Source organism: Equus asinus, chromosome 8, assembly GCF_041296235.1.
Source record: "Equus asinus isolate D_3611 breed Donkey chromosome 8, EquAss-T2T_v2, whole genome shotgun sequence".
NCBI lineage: Eukaryota > Metazoa > Chordata > Mammalia > Perissodactyla > Equidae > Equus > Equus asinus.
This window is the reverse complement of record NC_091797.1, coordinates 87,916,707-87,936,312: the sequence shown is the minus strand read 5'-3', so window position 1 is coordinate 87,936,312 and position 19,606 is coordinate 87,916,707. Positions and strand designations below refer to the sequence as shown.

At 48.5% G+C, this 19,606-nt stretch overlaps 1 protein-coding gene across 2 annotated transcripts; it reads left to right on the top strand.

The window, feature by feature from the left end:
• The first annotated feature begins 548 nt into the window (after window positions 1–548).
• On the top strand, window positions 549–16,943 carry LOC123288009 (NBPF family member NBPF6-like). Of its 2 annotated transcripts, none has more exons than XM_070516252.1 (10): window positions 549–2,060; window positions 3,002–3,080; window positions 3,676–3,890; window positions 4,969–5,017; window positions 5,644–5,858; window positions 6,942–6,993; window positions 7,767–7,942; window positions 9,865–10,101; window positions 12,430–12,644; window positions 15,583–16,943. In XM_070516252.1, the coding sequence occupies exons 1-9, from the start codon at window positions 1,772–1,774 to the stop codon at window positions 12,633–12,635; spliced, it is 1,518 nt and encodes a 505-aa protein (XP_070372353.1). In that variant the 5' UTR covers window positions 549–1,771; the 3' UTR covers window positions 12,636–12,644; window positions 15,583–16,943. The 2 variants fall into 2 exon arrangements, with proteins under 2 accessions (XP_070372353.1, XP_070372352.1); XM_070516251.1 differs by having other exon boundaries at window positions 15,575–16,943.
• Window positions 16,944–19,606: the final 2,663 nt, after the last annotated feature.

Sequence of the window (19,606 nt, the reverse complement as noted above, 5' to 3'; positions counted from 1 at the left end):
TGCAGGAGGAGGAGGAAATGGATGATGCGTGTCAGGATTCTTTGGATGAAAAGTATTTGGCTCTTTCCAGTCACCATGACTTGTCTGACTCCTGCCACCCTCCCGACAGTCCCACCATCCCATCTGATGAGCACGAAATCTGCTCTCATCTGGATGGAGCCCGTGAGTACTCTATTGGAAAGGGGACAAGCTCCGAATGGTCTCCCAGGTAGCCTCCATGTTCTTTGTGCTCACACCTCTGTCCAGGTACAGAAATGTCTCTCTGATGGCAGGCCTTGGAGACCCATCTTGGTTTCAGTCAGAATCTAGGACTCAGTTTTAAGCACACACATCAGGTGGGTCAGGTAGTTCAACACTCTTCCGAGTCCCAGGCCAAATCTCTGTCATCCCCGTTACCATGCCCGCTCCACTGCAAACAGCAGTCTCTGTCTCCTCTAAGTTGGTTTATCCTCAGTAGGGAGCCATCTAAGCGTCAAAAGATAAACACCTCTTGAATGTGTCTGGAAACTTACCACCCAGGGCGTGGTGTGAACCCTGGCACCCTCCACCACTTTGAATAGCAAGAATCCTGTTCTCTAGGTGGCACCATAGATTCTTTCCTCTTTAGGAGTGATTAAATTCCATCCATCAGTCTAGTCTCGGTGTAGAACTTCCTCCAAACCAACAGCAGCCAGCATATCTGATGGAATAAGAGCTGAATCTTGCCACAGCCTTTCCAGAAAGCAGCTAGATGAGCTCCTCATGACCTCGGGAAGAATGCGTTGAACTCTTTGCCCAGGTTCAGGGAAGAGAACTTTGTTGTATTGATCTGCCAATTCAGAGACAGTCTGCCCTATGACTCAGGAAAGGAAGCCTGGTCCCTTTTCAGAAGACACAACCCGAGGCCTCCTGGAATATTCTGACACTATCCTGTTCTCACGCTGAGAAGACTTATGTCCCTGTGTTGAAACAGGCCCCTGGGTTGGTAACGTGTCAAGAAGCAACTTTTTATGATGACTGGCCCTGTCCAAATTTATTTGCAGAAACTCAAAAAGATCAGAAGGATGAGGAAAGAGATGAGCCAACAGCCCCCAGGTAACTGATAATCCTGGTTGTGAAAGCAATGGTGACATCTGAAGATCTCAAATCCAGGGAGAATTAGAAAGTGCCAGGAGACCTATTTCATCCCATCACACTACCACGAATCACCCCTTTTAAGAATGCTGTCTGTCTTCTTGGGACTTGTCCTGTTAGTTTCCACTTGGTATTAATGTCTCAAGTTTAGGGACCTAGAATCAGCTTGACACAAGGCAAACTAACCAATCTTAGAGATTTCCTGCACTCAGGGAGACCACGTGTCCTCTCTTGTTTGGGGAAAACTAAGATAAGTTGCATAACTTCTGTCTGCGCATTTGGCCTGTTTAACGGTGAGGATTTCATAGCACGACATACAGCTCGACAAAAATGTGTCTATGGTATTACAGTAATGAGAGAAACAGGCCTAGAAGGCACGAGATGTCTGGGAGCCCACACTGCCCCAGGAGCCTTTACTCACTGGGCCTCTGTGAGGAAAGTGGAACAGAAGTTATGCTTTGGAGTTGTAGGACCTCCTGTGGTTCTCGTTGTGTGCTCTGTGTCATGACTGTGCCATAGAGGAGAGCTGAGTCTCCTTCCTCATTACCTCGTTATCTGGACAGGGCAGTGAGCACCTGCTGCCCTCCCTCCCCCCACCACGGCAGCCTCACTTAGTTGCAGTCAGAGGAGGACTGTTATCTTCTTCCTATTTCAAGGGATGCCCTCTTTACCTTCTGCGACCTCTCCCTTAGTCTTCCAATCAGAACCAGTGGGGAAGTTGCGGTGTCCAGTCTTTCCTCGTTTAATATTCTGTTATCTTTGTGCCTCTGGGCTCGGCAGGGAGCTGCAGGAGGAGGAGGAAATGGATGATGCGTGTCAGGATTCTTTGGATGAAAAGTATTTGGCTCTTTCCAGTCACCATGACTTGTCTGACTCCTGCCACCCTCCCGACAGTCCCACCATCCCATCTGATGAGCACGAAATCTGCTCTCATCTGGATGGAGCCCGTGAGTACTCTATTGGAAAGGGGACAAGCTCCGAATGGTCTCCCAGGTAGCCTCCATGTTCTTTGTGCTCACACCTCTGTCCAGGTACAGAAATGTCTCTCTGATGGCAGGCCTTGGAGACCCATCTTGGTTTCAGTCAGAATCTAAGATTCAGTTGTAAGCACAGACATCGTGTGTGTCAAGTAGCTGTACACCCTTCCAAGTCCCAGATCAAATCTCTGTCACCCTGGGACCCAATGCCGAGCACAGGCTGGTGAACACTAGGTAAACCAGAGTGGGGAGATTGAACAGATCATAACACGCTTCCAACCACCACTGATGCTCCTGCACAACAGGAGTCTCCATGAGCTCCTTCTAGAAAGATGGGCCCTCTGATCTCTCCTGTAATTTTCTTCCTAATTGAGTTCCTGAACTGAGCATTAATGACTGTCCAAATAGGGTGGTAGTCTTGCCTATCTCTTTGGAGATGTTGTTACCATGGTTCCTCAGCTCTGGACTCTGGTCTCTCTCACCTCTGAGATATCTTGTCCTTGCTAAACAGTCTGCTGAGGAACGACACAAAGATACCTCTGTCTTTCCATGTCTGGAGTTTTCGCTGAAATCAAGGCATCGGCCCTGGTGGCCCCACCTCTATGAATCATCCAGGATCCTGGCCTCTCGAAAGCGCCAAATACGCTTTCCTCCGTGGGGTGTATGGATTCCATCCATCAGTCTCATCTTGGTGTACAATCCCACCTATCTCACCAAACACCAGGGTGTCTGCTGGGGCCAAGCTGACTCTTTCGGCAACACCTCTTGAAGGCTGCTGACGTGTTCCCTGTGATCTTTGGTGAAAATAGACGTATTTAACTGTCTGCTCGACTCAGGGCAGAGGACATGGGGGTGATGATCTACCAGGGCCGGGTCGATGTCTGACTAGACGTTTCTGAATCTGTCTGCAGAAAGTCATGAAGACGAGGAGTATGTGGAAGAGAGAGAACCACTGTCCAAAATGAACGACCAGGGGAGGGTAAAGGACAGGTAAAGTATGGAAAGGGTCCTAGAAAGATCAAGGAGCACAAAGGTGACCACATCTGTGATGCGATGGTCACCCAAACCTGCAGATTGCAGTCCTGTCATTCCCTCAACCAACAACGACATAGCCCTCTGAATGGGGTTGTGCAGTCTCCTTCTGGTACTTGTAAAGTTAGTCTGAACCAAGGTGAACCAACTACTCTCATGGATTTCCCGTACTCACGGACATCACGTGTCCTCTCATGGATGGTGGGTTAAAGGCAGGGTGAGATTCACATCCGCTTTCTGCAGAGTTCATCTTAGGTCGTTGGCAGGTATTTCACAGCAGGGAAGGTAACCAGACCCCCCAAAATGGTATTATGTTAGAGACTGAGAGAAGGTGGCCTAGAAGGTACAAGAACGCTGGAGTCTGCAATGCCTCAGGAGCTGGTATTGCCTGGCCGCTGATGGAGCTTTCAAAACTATTTAGGCATTTGCCAAACACGTCCGAAAATTCTGTTTTGAAGGCAAATGGGGGATGTTCTCATAGAAACCTCTGCGGAGGTCCTAAGAACCTTTGACTCAATTCCAATTATACATTTTCCCTTCTAACCCACCATAGGGAGTTTGATTTTCTAATTCGAGTTCAGGCACGAGAGCTGACCCAGTTACGCCTAAAGACACGGGAAGGAAGAGAGCTATCCATCCTGCTTAATCAGAACCTCAAGGAGCTCCTGGGCCGCAGTGACCTTAACAACCTCCGGGGGCAGGCCTTCCAAGAGCAATTGGCTGAGGGATGCAGGCTGTCCCAGGCCCTTGTCAGCAAGCTCGGCCCAGGTAAGGCGGCCACAGGCCCTGATTGCGCTGAGCCCTCCAAGGTCCCCGGCTCACAAGAGCCTCCACTTCTCCCCTCATAATGTTTTTGCCATCTGTCCTGGTTTCCACATCACACTTGGGGTCCTGACAGGACCAGGAGCAGCTGGGTGGGAGGACAGAGAGGAGAAATGTACAAGGTGGAGGTGATAGTGTTCCGAGTGCCTGCTTCCTCCCTCATTTGTCATGGCCCTTGGGACAGGGGGCAGCCTGCACCCAGTGTTAGAGCACAGAAAGGCAGACATGATAGGAGGCAGCTAGTTCGGCTGAAAAGGGCCCTGAGCTAAGCGTGGACGTTCCCAGGCTCCAGCCTGAGTTCTGTCTTTTCTAACAGTGGGTGCGGGATGGATGTATCCTTCCTGGATCTCAGTTTCTTCATCTCTAATGTGATTAACACATGTGTTGCATGGTAGCTGTAGCATTCCAATAGGGAAGGCCTATGAGCCTACTTTCACAATGCTAGGGTCACTCACTGGGGTTGATTTCAGTACTGGGTATGATAGAATCTGGTAGTGGGATGTGGGTTTACACTAGAATACTTAGCACCTAACGAGGAGAGAATTTTCCTGGTGAACGGTAGAAGCAGACGTGGAAGTCCCCACGAAGGACCAAGTCATGTGAGAATCATGGGACAGAATTGTTTTTCGTCTCCTGAGAGAAAGGAGGAGGTTCTCTGTCAAGGCATGATGAGATACAGAGTCACTGAGCTTGGGAACCAGCCTTGTGGCAGGAGGGAGGAGAGAGTGGGAGGAGCCCCTAGGAAAGCTGGAGGAGCATCTCTTGATCTGGGTAACCAAATCAATTTTTAACTCCTTGCCCAGTTCCACCAGAGCATGCCATCTGGGACCCATCATATCAGGGCCACTTTGCCTGATCCATCAGAATACCACAGCAGCCCATTCCTTTACAGACAAAACACGACACCTTTCTGAACTCATTTAGAGCTAATTCGTGTCTCCAGGCCCAGAGAGGCACCTGCATTTGTAACGGGTGAAGTGGAACTAGCTCATGTCTAAATGGACTTTTCTCAATTTCTTTGCAGAAAACCACGAAGAGGAGGCTGAAGAACAGCTGGGATCACTGACCCCCAGGTAACAGTGAAGGATCAGAGGAGGGTAATGTACAGTCGAATGCAGAGAGGGTTCTGGAAAGAACAGATGCAGAGGTCAAAAGTAGCTGCTTTCCTGAAGCAAGGAGGCACAAAACTGGCTGATTGTGCTGGTCTCCTCCACTCCCCCCATCTGGATCGTCCATGTTCTTTGCAGCATGTGGAGTCTGTCTCACTCCCAGTGAGGTAACCAGGCCTAGAGACGTCCTGCCCCTTCAGAGATGCCTTCTTCTCCTCCGGAGGGTCAAAACCCAGAGTCAGGTCCATACCTGCTCTCTGCATGTGGGCCTGAGCGTGTTGGCAGGTATTTCATGACAAGGAAAGTAGCCAGACTAAATAAACATTCCTATTTTGCCTCAACCTTTAGAGAAGGAGGCCTAGAAGTTCCAAGATCTCTTCCAGTCTCCAGTGTCTCAGGAGCATGTTTTTACTGGGTCACTGTGTGTAACATGCAAAAGGAAAGAAGAAAAAATTGCGGTCCACCAAAAATGAGCAGATTTCTACTTGGAAGGCCTTTTGGGGATATTCTCACCGAAATCTCTCTCAAACTCCTTATCATCTCTCATGACCCCATTTCCACTCTGAGGATTTCTCTTCCCTCCCGCCTAGGAAATACCATTTCCTAATTCATGATCATGCACGAAAGCTGACCCGGATACGCCAGACGTCACGGGAAGGAAGAGAGCTCTCTGTCCTCCTCCATCAGCACCTCAGGGACCTCCTCACCCACAGTGACATTGGCAGAGACTGGGGACAGGGCTTCCAAGAACAACTGGCTGAGGGATCCAGGCTGGCAGAGCGCCTTGTCCGCAAGCTTAGCCCAGGTAAGGCGGCCACAGGCCCTGATTGTGCTGAGCCCCTCCAAGGTCCCTGGCTGACAAGAGCCTCCGCATCTCCCCTCATAATGCTTTTGCCAGCTGTCTTGGTGTCCACATTGCACTTGGAGCAATGACAGGACCACGACTGGCTGGGTGGGAGCAGAGGGGAGAAATGCACAGGGGGACGTCATAGTGCTCCAAGAGTCTGCTTCCTCCCTGAGGGACCATGCCCTTTGGGGCAGGAGGCAGCCTCCACCTGGTGTCACAGCACACAAAGGAGGACGTGACAGGAGGCAGCTTATTAGAGTGAAAAGAATCCTGGACTGAGCTAGAGCTCCTCAGGCTCTTGCCTGAGCTCTGGCTTTTATAGCTACAGGCGAGTATTTGATTTCTCCTTCCTGGATTTCTGTCTCCTCATCTGTAAAATGGGTCAAAAGATGTGTTGCCTGGTAGCTGTAACTACTAAAGAAGGGGATGCTCATGAATGTGCTTCAGAAAGGGATCATACTCCTAACTGTTTGGGGTTTATTTAGTTATAATCCGAAAATCTTGGGGCAGATACGTTGATTTGTAACAGAACACTTTCCACAAGAATATTTTCCCCTCTTATGATGTAAAAGCCAACATGCAGGTCCCCGTGAAGTCCCAGGATGTATGGAGGGGTGAGTCATGGGGTTTTCTATCCTCCTTTTAGAGGAAGGAGTAGGGTCTATGTGGGAGCTCTGAGTGGACATAGAGTCACTGAGACTGTGAGCCAGCTTTGTGGAAGGAGGAGGAGAGAACTAGAGAATTCCAGAGGGAAACTGGACAACTGCCCAATGACCTGGAGACAAAAGATATTTGATCTTTACCCAGTTAAACTCAGAGCATGCCAGGATGGGGATCCAGCAGATCAAGGACATTCTGCCTGATGGGTCAGGACACCATCCCAGGCCATTCCTTCAAAGTCACACATGGGGCTGTCAGTACAATTCTCTCAGTGTGTCCTGAGCTCATACTCAGGCCATTGCTGTCCGTGCCCAGGCAGGCCTTTGTGTCTGTAGCGGGTGAAGGGGCACTATTTCATCTCTGTCTGGATTTTGTTTGCAGAAAACCTGGAAGACGATGACGAGGAGGAAGAAGAAGAATCGCTGAGCCCCAGGTAACAGTGAATGAGGAGGGCTAATAAGCAAGGGTACAATGTGGGGAGAGCACCTGAAAGAAAGACCCTGAGGGCCAAATAGCCCCAGGGTTCACAGGCGAGAGGGAACCAGCACCGCCCCTGCTGCTGATTCCGCTCACTCCAGCAACGATGGCAAAGCCCTTTGAACGAGGTTGTCTCTTGTCTTTGTGGTACTCGTGGCCTCGGTCTGACAAGGGGAACTAAGAAGTCTCAGGGATTTCCTGCCCTGAAAGAAATCCCTTGTTCTCTCTTGGAAGGCTAAAACAAGGATGAGATGCATCTCTGCTTTCCCAGCTGTTGGCCTTAGGTCCTTCATAGACATAGCACAGCCAGAAAGGATCTAGACAAAATTAAAAAAATAATAATAATAACAGGTCTCAGTATTGACAGAAAATGGCCTAGAAGGCACAAGATCTCTGGGAGTCCACGATGCCTCCGAGGCCTGCATTCGCTGGGCTGCCATATGTAGATTCAACACAATGTATTCACAAACTGGAAGCCATTGTGTTGGGTCTCCGAGTGTGATACGTCTGCCTTACAGGGAGAGCGCAGCCCCGTCACCACCTCACTGTCGGTCCAGGGCACTGAGCACGTTCTGCTCACTCTCGTTCTCTCTCTCTCCCTCTCTCCTGTTCCAGGACAGCCAGGCTTTGCCCCAGTCCCTTGGACCCTACCCTTCAATCAGAACCAGCTGGGACACTGTGGTGTCTAATTCTTCTTGATTTCTTCTTTTCTCTTCCCTCTCTCACCAGTCTGGAGAGGGAGCTGCTGGAGAAGGAGATTGTGAATGAAATCCTTCAAGATCCATCAGGTGAACAGAATTCGACTCCTTCCAGTCCTCGTGATCTGTCTGCCTCTGGGGAACCCCTCAGAAGCACTGCCTTTCCGTGTGATGAGCCTCAAGTCAGATTGACTCTGGAGGCAGCCAGTGAGTACTCCCATTAAAAAGCAGATAAATCCAAGTGGTCTCCCAGTTAGCCTCCATATTTTTTAAGCTCACCACGGCTGGCCAGGTAGAGAGATATACTTTCTGCAGGCTCTCGGACCGAGTTTTAAGTACAGATTTCAGGAGGGCTTGGGAGCTGTGCTGTCACCCTAGTCCCTAGCTATGTCCCTCTCAGCCCGTCCCTCAGTGGCATCTGCAAGCCATTTTGCCCCAGGTGGGAGAGAGAAGGGATCATGACCACCTCACAGCCAGCACTACAGCAGGGGCACAGTAGGTATGTGTCAGACCTCTTTCTTTAAGATGACGCATGTCATCTCCTGCAGTGTTTTTGCTAATTGCATTTCCTGAGCAGTGTCTCCCACTCTTCTCTGCCCATCCACACGTGGAGCAGTTTTACTCAATTACTCTGGAGGTCTGTTCTCATGATTTGGGGTTTAAAGCTGATGCTCTACTTCCTCTGGGGTGACTACCTCCCTCTGAAGATTTAAAAACAAGATCCTGGACGCCGCATCCTGCCTGTGCCCCTTGGTTTCAGTGAAGCCAGAGCTCTGGCTCTGGTTTCCCCTCCTCCATAAACGGCCATGGGTTTCATCCTTTGTGTAGGCTCAGTGACTTCTTCCATGTGTGGGTTAGAGCTTCAAGCATGAGTCACGTCTTAGTGTTCTAATCTCATGGAAATGTCAACAACCAGTGTGCCTGATAGGACCCTCGTCTAACTTATGAGCAAAGAAGAACATGAGGCCACAGGACAGAAGGACTACAAAGGCAGGGGGAGGAGTCTGCATGCGTAGAGTTGGACCATGATGAGAACAGGACTTGTGGGTGATTGGATTATTCAGACGTTTGATCGTGTGGAGAGGACAGGATCAGAGAAGCAGAAGGAGATTCATGGATCCAGGTGTCAAGGATGAGAGTCTCATAGAGTGTGTTGTCAGGAATCTACATGGTAACACCATCCCAAATGACATTTTTACGAAACATTTAAAACAAACATTGGTGGCAACGAGGATGTGCAGAGGGGAGGAGAAAGGGAAACCCACAGTGGTGTGGAGAAGGCCCTGGGGGTTATGATCCGCCTTAGCCTGACCTGGACTGGTCTGAGGCTATTTCAGGTCTTTGGGTAGCCCTCTCTCTGAGAATAGATTTTCATTTCACAGAAGAAATTGAAACATGTTGGATTAGGCACTAAAGCCCAGACCCCCCGGAAGAGTGTGTAACATAAGGACTGTGCACCATATTACGTCCCTGAAGAACCACACAAAGCCTGATGCCGTAGCACCTCTGGTCCTTAAGTTTCTTATAAGGGTCTCAGACCTCTACTACATTACTTACAGCTGCTACTACCTGCCCCCCCCCGCCCACCAAGTGACAAAAGAATATATATATGTGTGGGTGGGTGGAGGGCAGCCAAAACTTACAGAAAAGGAAGGTCAAAAGGCTCCAGAACTTTGCAAAGATTCCAAACTTGGTCTACAGTTTGCCAACTCCCTTCTTACTGGAAACAGAAGCCTTGGGACCATACTTCTTCCCTTCCTCTGATATTCTTCTGGGTAGACACCAGCAACTCTTTCTCCCCCATGTCCTGAGTCCTCTTTAGAACTTTCTCTGTAGGCTCCTGGACTAAGGTTACTAGTAACAGAGTAATAGGCATGACCTCATCTGCCCATGCAAAGCCCTCTGGACTCCAGTAGGTGATTGTCCACTTAAGGGCCACTGCAGCCTGGGCACCTGCCATCTCGGCCTCCCCAGGCACACACGTCATGGCGACATCTCCTTCATATAAATGAAGTCTGAGTTTGTTTCCTGAGACCACTGACAAGCAGGGACTTCTGAAATGAGTGGTCTGGGAGAGCTTAGCAACGGGAAACTCGGATTGGTCCTACTGAAACCACTTCTTGTTTCAGCTCCTTCCTGGGAGGCTTGTCAGCAAGGGCCTTTGAGTGGAAACTTGAGTTTCCAAAGGACAGAGATGCAAACTTCACAAGCACCGCTGGAGCCAAGCAGCTGGGGGAGCAATTATCTGGGGCTGCAGCTGGACCAGTTCCATTGCGGGGATGGCAAAGCCACGCTTGGTCTTTCCTTCACCACCTGGAGCTTTGCAGCCAACAGTGTTTCTGGAAACCGAGGTTCACTCTTCCAAGGTAAGAAAGAAAAGAAGAATAGGAAACTCTAGTCCACGTGTTGGGCATCACAGGGTTGTGGGGGGAGGCGACAATGGGGCCTCTCCCATGCTCGCTTCAGGTCAGGTTGAAACCCATGAGGCTCTGAGAGAGCGAGGTGGTGAGAGCCTGGGCTTTAGGATCAGCTCTGCCCCAGGTCCCGGGGTTGCATCTTACTGGCTGTTTCCCTGGGCCAGGTTGTTTAATCTCTTAGGTATTTACATCTCAATTCCCTCATCTGAATCCCCTGAGAATTAGGTCTGCATTCCATACTCTTACTCATACTGCGTTAATACTCTTGGGAGTATTAAGGACATCATTTCTACAGTGTCTGATTCAATAAAAATTGCTTGATAACAACTATGAGTATGTCAAATCTACCCCCGTATCTTTCTGGTGCTTTAACACTTACAAAATGATTCCGCGTGCCTTGTTCCGTCTGATGCAGAGCAGTCTTGATGGTCTCCACTCTCTCTGGACCCCATCTTCCCTTCTCTGTCAGAAAGGCACGTTTGCCCATTTTCCCCTCTCCTTTCAGGATCCATCATCAGGCCAGTTTTCCTGTTAGGTGCCCCCAGCAACACTGCCGTAGACACGTTCAGTCCCCATGGAAACACTGGTGCACGGCTCAGTCTCCTCCTTATTCTCCACGTTTTTCCCTCTGTTTCATGGAAAGGGCCACCTTCATCCTTAAAGTGCACAAGTCAGTCTCTTTTAGGAGACTCGATTTAATTCACCATCTCGACTCATCTCTAAGTCCATGTCCTCAGTGTTTTTCTCCTCAGGATCCTGAGGGGTTGCTTACAACTGAGCTTCCAGACCCTGACATCCGTTTCCTCTGGGTCTGCTCCTCCTCAACCTCCACCACTCTCAGCATCTCCTCCTGGGCCCTGGAGCTGCCTGGTGCTCATCCTTGAGGTGACGGTGTCCTCTGAGGAAGGAGGAGAGACCCATGTTCTCAAGCGGAGGTGGGGCAACAAGGAGCGCCCTGTCGCTCGTGGACAGGTGCTACAGAAAGTCTCAGTGAGGCTCAGGGGAGGTGTAGCCCTGACAAGTGCCGTCAGATCTTGGGCTGTTGAGTTGTCTTCTCACCCTCTAGCCTCTCTTTTTCCTTCTCCTTGGCTTCCCCAATCCCAGCCAAGACTCAGCCTCACTGGCCTAGTCGCTCTCTTTCCTGCTCACTTCCCACAGGGGCCTGAGCAGGAAACCAGGCTCCACGCCAGGTTTTTTGGCCAACGATAGTTTCTTAGTCCATTCAGGCTGCTGTCACAAAAATTCCATTGACTGGGTGACATAGAAACTGCAGAAATTTATTTATTGGAGTTCTGGAGGCTGAGAGGTCCAACATCACAGCGCTGGCACCTTCGAGGTTTGGGGAGAGCCCCCTTCCTGGTTCACAGAGACTGTCTTCTCACGCCATCCTCACGTGCTGGAAGGGATAAGGGAGCTCTGTGGGGTCTCCTTTATGAGGGCACTAATCCCATTCATGAGGGCCCTGCCGCCCAAAGGCCCCACCTCCAAACGCCATCACACTGGGGATCCGGTTTCCACAGAGGAATTCGGGGGAACGTAAGCGATCCTTCTCTGGAGATTCCGTCAATGCTCCTTGTGTTATCCTCACCGTCCTCCTCCTGGTGTTCCACGGGTCATCTGTTTCTTGCCACAGGGTTTCTCCTTCTTCTTGCACTTCTAAATTTTTTCCAATTTCAACTGACCAGAATAGTGATTACAATGTCATATTCAATGCCTCCAGATCCCTATTTATTCATCTGTTCCATTAGAGAAAAAAACACATATGCATAGATGTATTTATATATTATGTCATACATTCTGTGTATTTTGTGTGTACCTTGTATAGGGTACATATATGACATATATATATGCAAGTTTTGTAAACTCCCCTGCTTTCACCCTCCCCCAGTTTTTTTCTCTCCTGTTTTCCCATGCACTCTGGTACTGCGTGATCTCTACAATCTCCTTCCTGCCAGTAGGACAACCTCTGTCCATGTGATTTCCTTCCGTCTTCTCTACTGAGACACTGTCTTTATCAATTCTGTTTCTCTTGATATCTTTTGGCAAATAGGAGTGTGTTTGCCTCCTGACCATCTCATCACCACTGAGCACTGTAAGAAAGATCGACAAAAAAGAAAATATCAGTGTCTGCATTGGCTTCACCTCACCCCCACGGACTTTCAGATGGCCGTTGTTGTTCGAGCCACTTTCCTTATTCGATGTCGCTCTCGGGTGGGGAGTAAGTCACTGTGGGTCGTGAATAACTGTGGATCCTTTTGGCTGTGGTTTTCTTTTCAGAGCTGGGTTTGGATGCATCCCTCAGGATGAAGACCCCTCCCACGCTGAAGGGTGATGCTCTTGAGTGTTCGGATGCCAGCAAGCAGGGGTGTCAAGTCGTTGGCCACATTGATGCCTCAAGTGTCATCCAACAGAGGATTCTCGAAAGAAAACTGCGGCTCAGCAAGTGGAGACTAGCATGCAGATTCCCTGGCCTTCAAGCTTAGGGTCCAGAGGTGAGCGCATCCGGGGCTCTCAGATGCACTTATTCCTCAGTGCTCTCTGTCTAAGCTTATAGCTCAGTCTCCTGCTCTTTTTTCTCTCCCTTGTTTGTTCTGTTCAACATCTGGTGCTACCTCTGTCTGGTCTCACCTCTGTCCTCCGTGGGGGCTGCCACTGTGCCAGGCCCTTCCATCTCCGTCTCCTGTGTGCACTCTGACCTCTGCTGTGTTTCCACTGCCGCTGTCCTGATATTCCCTCTCACCTTTCTTCTTAGCCAAGGGGAAGCCCGGCCCCATGGTCCTCTTCATCACAAAGCATCTTTGAGCCACTGAACACATTGCGCTTTGTCTGAAATCACACACTTTCTTGGCTTCTTTGCCTTCCCTTCCCTGCTTCCCCAACTCCACTGCCTCTTGCTTCTGGGAGCATTGTCCAAACGGATCGCTTGCACATGGATATTCCTCCTGTATGTGTTAGGGAACCCGACCTAGGACAACCCTTAACCCTGGACTTCTCCATGTGAATAGGAAGTGTTGAAACTGAGGAGAAAGAGCCCTGGTTATAAAAACTAAACAAGCGGCTGGGTCATGGCCATGTGGTTGAGTTCACGTGCTCTGCTTCGGCAGCCCAGGGTTTTCCCGGTTCAGATCCTGGGCACGGCCCTAGCACTGCTCATCAGGCCATGCTGAGGCAGCGTTCCACAGCGCAGAACTAGAAGGACCTACAACTGGAACATACAACTATGTCCTGTGGGGCTTTAAGGAGGAGAAGAAGAAAACAAAAAAGATTAGCAACAGATATTAGCTCAGGGCAAATCTTTAAAAAGAAAAAACCTCACTGAGAGCCTGGGTGGGGGTGCTGGACTGGCCTGGGGTCGGGTTTCTCCTCAGCCCTTGGCTGGTCTGCATGGGGCTTCCAGGGACCCAGTGTCCCCACCTCAGGGCCTCCTCGGAGCTGGCAGTAGTACTGCCATGTAATAAGCAACTGGGGACTTTTATTTAGATGAATCCCTTGACCTCACAACTCAAGATTCTCATTTAAATGCTCTGGGGTGGAGTTTGGGCTTCAGTATTTTTAGAAAGCTCTCAAGTGGTTTTTATGCAGCTAGAGATAAGAAGAACCCTTTGTCTCCTATGACCTCAGGTTCAGCATAGAAATGTGCCAAACATGTCAGTGCTTCATTGAAATGTCTGAGTACCCATCAGTCCTTGGTGGAATTGTATTCCTCTCTCAACTGTACTATCTGTATAACATGCCAGAAAAACAAGAAGAAAAAGAGGTAGATGAATGGATTAGACTTAGAAGAACTCTGCTTGGAAAAGACTTTCTCTAACTTTTTAGAATACAAGATAAAATGAGAAATAAACATTACATAGAAACCCAGTTTACAGATAACAATACCTCCCTATTACAAATAACAGAATTTAGTACTTTCTTTAATTTTTTTCTCTTCTTTCTTTTCTTTTCTTTTTTTGGTGAGGAAGATTGGCCCTGAGCTAACATCTGTGCCAATCTTCCTCTATTTTGTATGTGGGAGTCTGCCACAGAATGGCTTGATGAGTGGGGTGTCTGTCCATGCCTGGGATCTGAACCCGGGAACCCCGGGCCACCCAAGCAGAGGGTGCAAACTTAACCACTGTGTCACCACGCCAGTCCCTTCTTTCATATTTATAATGTAAAATGTGAAGTTCACAGTCCATCAAATTGAAATCAAGTCCAATGGGTTTGGCGCTACAGTTGGAAAATTCTACTGTTGATCAATTTTGGTCATTAAGTAAAATCCTCAAAGAGAACCATTATATTCATTCCCCTAAAGAAAATATAATAGTAAATAAATTGGACGTTAGGAAAAAGGTTTAGGTTTATGCTTCTTTATGCCATTCTTTACACCGGCGTAAATCTTAAAAAGGAATCTTTCCCGAGGGAGTGCTTTCGGGGAATCAAAGGGCAGGTGGAAGAGAACCTAGTCAAACCAGTTGCCTTCTGCATCCCCTTCAGAGACTTTCTGGTCTAGACGTTGAGAATATTCCTAGCAATGCCCTAAGGTGTATCCTGGTGTGGAATCAACAGGAGGACTGAAGGAAAACGAGTGCGTCCATGGTTATACTCCTTGCTGTTTTTTTGCTAATTCCATTGTGCGTTTCCCCTTGTGGGGTTCTTCCTCAGTCCCTCGGGAGAATATTTCTCTGTAAAGCCTTACTCTCGTCCAGCCAAGGTGACCCAACAGTATCTACTTCCTGTCGACACCTCCGGACTGGAGCCTTTCCTCTCACCTTCCCCGAAATGGACACAAAGGGAGAGGCCTGAGTTCTGGCCCCAGGGTTGTCAATAACAGCTCAGGTGGCTTTAGTTAGGCCTGAGCCCCCTGGCATCCCCACTCCTCATCTGCAGAAGGTGGAAGTGGATTTGGATGTGTTCTGAGGTCCCTGTAGGCTGTTCCATGCCGGACCTCTTCCCATCGCCTGCCCTTCCTCCTCAGAGTGCTGGGACAGAGAGAGAAAGAGGGCGTGCCTCTCTGCCAAGGGTCCCCTCCTTCCCACAGCAGTCTGTTTCTGAATGTGTGATGGATGCTGAGCACATCCCTCCCTGGGAGGTGTGAGACAACCATCCCTCTGCTCCAGACGAAGGGGATTCAGGAGTGAAGTGGCTGCTGAGGACAGGGTGGTGGGGATCTGGCTAAGGCTCTGCAGCAGCTCTGAGCTCGGACGTCACCAGCTCCTGGTGGGCGAGGACAGGGCTCCCTGGATCCTGCACCGCAGACTGGATGGAAGTTTAGGGAGGTTCTTCTTCTAACTTTGGATCTCAGTTTCCCCTTCAGCTCCTCCTCCCAGTAGGAGCTCAGCTTGCTCCTGGCCTCTGTCACCATGTAGCCAGCCCTCCAGGCTCAGCTCACAGCAGGACCTGACAAAGACTCACACTGGCTTGTTTTTTCTCTCTCTCTCAGATACCAAGGACTTCCGAAACCAAGAAAAGAAGAAACCCCATTATGAAAAGTCGCTTTTCCACTTGATGCAACACATCTAAAACAGCCAATCCAGCTCCAGCCCAAACAGAACACCAGAGGGATCCTTTGCTGAGAATCCACATCACAAGCACAAACCACTCTCCACGATGTTTACTCCAAAAGCCTGCTTCGATGGGAGCAATCCCAGCCCCTCAGCCTCCAGTTGTGGGACATCGCGAAGGAGCCCAATGCCTAGATGCACACACGGTTCTGAGAGACCTTACCCCTCGCTCCTCTCCATTCCCATCCGCTACATAACCAGAATCAGGAGCAAGTGGGCAAAGACAACGTGTCGATCCGGACGTTCTTTGCCACCAGCAGGGCTGTGCTAGGAGCAGACAGCAGTAACCGTGCAGTGTTCTTGTTGAGAATGAGCAGGCTGAATTTCATCATAAGGTCGTCATCAGACAGCTGCAGAACGTAGACCATTGAACAAGACAACTGACCTTTCTTCCAACAGTCAGTGCCACCACAAAGACGACGACCACAAAGAGGAGAAGAGATATTTTCGCTTCCTAAGGACTGAAAGGATTATGTTATTGTGTTTTTTTAGTCCTTTGGGACCAAAAATATCTCCTCACCTTTTTGTGGTTGTCTGTGGTGGTGGTGACGTGGCCTTGTTTGCAGGGGAGAGGTCAGTCGTCTGGCTCAGTGGTCTGCATTCTGAAGTTGTCTGACCGTTTCCTCCTGATGAAATTCAGACTCACCCTTCTGCCAAGAACACTATACAGTTAGTTTCTGCTGTGAGCGTCCTAGCGCAGCCCCCTGGAGACCAAGGATGTCCAGTTTATCCACCACCGTTACTGTGTGACTAGCATTGGTCACTTTGTTCTGGAGGGCCCACGAGATCGGTTCATTGTAAAGAGGCCTTTTTTTTCTTTCTATCATTAGCAATTTGGTGAGTGGTACTTTGAGAGTGGATGAATATCCTCTTCTCTAAAGATCTTTCTCTAAAATTTTTACCATCATTAATGAGCCCTGCTGTGTGTCACTTATCGTATTCCTGTTTGTACACTGCACATTTTCTAATTTCGTCATTCCTCTATACTTGTAGCTGCTGGCACAGTGCTGTGGAAAAGAACTTACCCTCCCCCTTTCATACCATTAAAGTTTCTGTTGTGACTGTCACTGTGGACTCGTGAATTTTTTACATGCATTAGCATAATCCATTATACTCAGGATTGATTTTGTTGGATATGGATTTAAGTCAATAGAAATCTTCTTGTTCCTCCTGTTCATACTTATGTGCTAAAGCTTCCCCCATGAATCAAATTTCCTCAGTCATCTCTTATTGGGTAGAGTTGGTCCTTCAAAGACTTCCAGTGATGGAATCAGGACTCCCCGGGGGTTGCATGTTTAACTCTCTTATTATGCTGCCTGATGCACGGACAGCTTGGCGGAATGTAAAGGACTTGCCCACAATGACTCTTATTCAGTTTTTTAAAAACATTGTCTTGCTCTGTATGTTCTGTTGAGATGGAGAATGTAAATCCATTTTCTCCCAGTTGTGTGTGAATTGGCTTTGAGGGGTGGGGAACTTTGGGAATGTCTGGAACTTGAGAGGAATTTGTTTTTCTTTTTTTCAAGTCTTTTGGTTCTAAGAGGATAGAACTTGGAGTTGACCATTCCAGTCTATTTCTCCCAGGAATCTATGATTTTCTCTCTGATCCTGTCTCAATATCTTTTCTTCGTTTTTGTTCTGCTTGATACTTTCTTTATTCAATGTCTCTTATAATTTTGAACAAATATATTGCCCTTATGAACCTTGCCATTTAGCCTTTTTTCAGAGAGTTTTCTTTTTCTTCATTTTTTCCTTGGTTCTGCCAATTCTAACTTCTCATTTCCTGTTTTGTACCCTTTTGAGTATTTCTTATGTGAAGTTTTGTTTCTTCATATCCACAAATCCTTTGTCAGGAACATTGAATTCAGTTCAGGATGGCATTTTACAGTGATCCTATGTTTGCTCATTGCCTTTGAGGGGAATTGTTTCATGAGCTGAACTCTTTGACTCTCTAGTTCTCGTTTTTTCTTCCGTCATCTGAGAACACCTGTCTGCTACATGATTTTCCCGTTAACATGCTTAGGTTTACTGAACGAGAAACAAACATTCTCTCTAGGAACCGATGAGTGATTTGTTTGGCTTAGTCCATTTCTTAGGTCTGGATCCCTCTCTTTGGTGCAATTCGTCTAAGAGACGTGAGGTTGGGGATAGGTGGGCTGTGTCTTCTGGATTTGGGGAATCTATTTTCTTCCAGTAGGACCTTTCATTTCTACCACTTGCTTCATTCTTTCCTTCCCGACAAGGCTCCAAAGACACTTCGTCCTCTTCCAGGTCTCTCCCTGGCCCCAGCAATTGTGCCTCCCCAAGATTGTCACCTCTGGTCCTCTGCACTGTGGAAGCCCTTCCTTTCAATTCCCCAGCAGCCAGAGCTGTGGTGGCCCTGGTCTCAGGCCTGCTCTGAGTTTATGACAGTCCCTTTCTGTGGAGGATTTCCCTGTGTTCCCTCCTGAGCAGGCCCTCCCTGCTGTCCTCTCCTCTATGTGCGTGGTCTTTGCTGATCCTTCCCCTGCTGTGTGGCCCCCAGACCTGGCTCAGTGGAAGCCAATTGAGTCCACAGTGTTCTCTGGCCCCTGGTGGTTTGGGTAGAAGGTTATGAGTGGTGTTTTGGACTGTTGTGAGACAATGGAAACTATTTTCTTTGCTCCTGGTTCCTGGCACACAACTCCTAAAACCTTGGTAGTTTCATAAGTGATAAGAAAGGAGCAAATCTTTTGCTAATATGTATTCTTTGACCCCATCACTGACACAGGGCTCTGAAAACCCTTGTAAATCTCTAATGCCAGCAGCACCAGGAGCAGCTTTTGTTCTATTGAGGTGACTCTGGGTGGTCTCCTGGATGGCTCCTGGCTAGGGGTGACCACCAGAAAGACCCAGCCATGATTAGAAGCTTGGAATTTTTAGCCCACGCCCCACCCTCCAGAGAGGGGACAGGGACTGAAAATGGAGTTAATAATTGACCTTTCTTATGGGAAGAAGCCTCTCAATCATCCCAGTAGTCAGGGGTTTGGAGGTCTTCCAGGGTGGTGTACATATTCGCACCAGGAGGGTGAGGCAACCCAGCTCCACGAGGACAGAAGCTCCTATACTCGCGACCCTTCTGGACCTCACCCTATGTGTGTCTTCATCTGGCTTTGCATTGGTTAACCAAACCTGAGGAAGGGGTTGTGGGAATTTCTGCTTTGTAGCCAAGTGGGACAGAAGTTGTGGGTAGCCTGGGGACCTACTACATGCAATTGGCATGTGAAGTGGGGTGGGAACATTCTTGTGGGACTGAGCCCTTTATCTGTGGGATTTGACACTATCTCCAGGGAGACAGTGTCCGAATTGAGTGAAATTGTGGGACACCTAGTTGGTGTCCTGGAGAATTGCTTGGTGTGGGAAAAAACCCACACATTTGGTGACCGGAAGTGTCAGAGGTGAAGTGTTTTGTGTGACGAATAAAGGAGACACACGGGAAAGAAAAACACAGGAGGAATGAACTGGGTTTTTCTTTTACAACTCTCCATGTCAACTCCTAGTCCTTTGAAATAATGCTGAGAAATTCAGCTGCCGTCATCCTAGGTGGACCTGTACTCTCTACCATTCTTTCCAAATGCAGACTTTCTATAGTACACAGAAATGGAATTCTACAAGGGAACATCCCCATCTTCATCGACCAGCTTCAACAATTATCACCTGAAGGCTCAACTTGTTTTAATACAATCCCGCTGACGTCCCTTTTCCTATATTATTTAAAGCAAACCCCACACATCATGTCCATCTGTAATTATAACAGGATGTTTCCCTAAATGATGACTGTTTCTGAATTATCATGATAGTATTACAATTATTCAGTAAATAATTTAAAATCTTTAATATCATGAAATAGACAGTGTTCAATTATTCCATTGTTGTTTTTAGGTTGGTTTCTT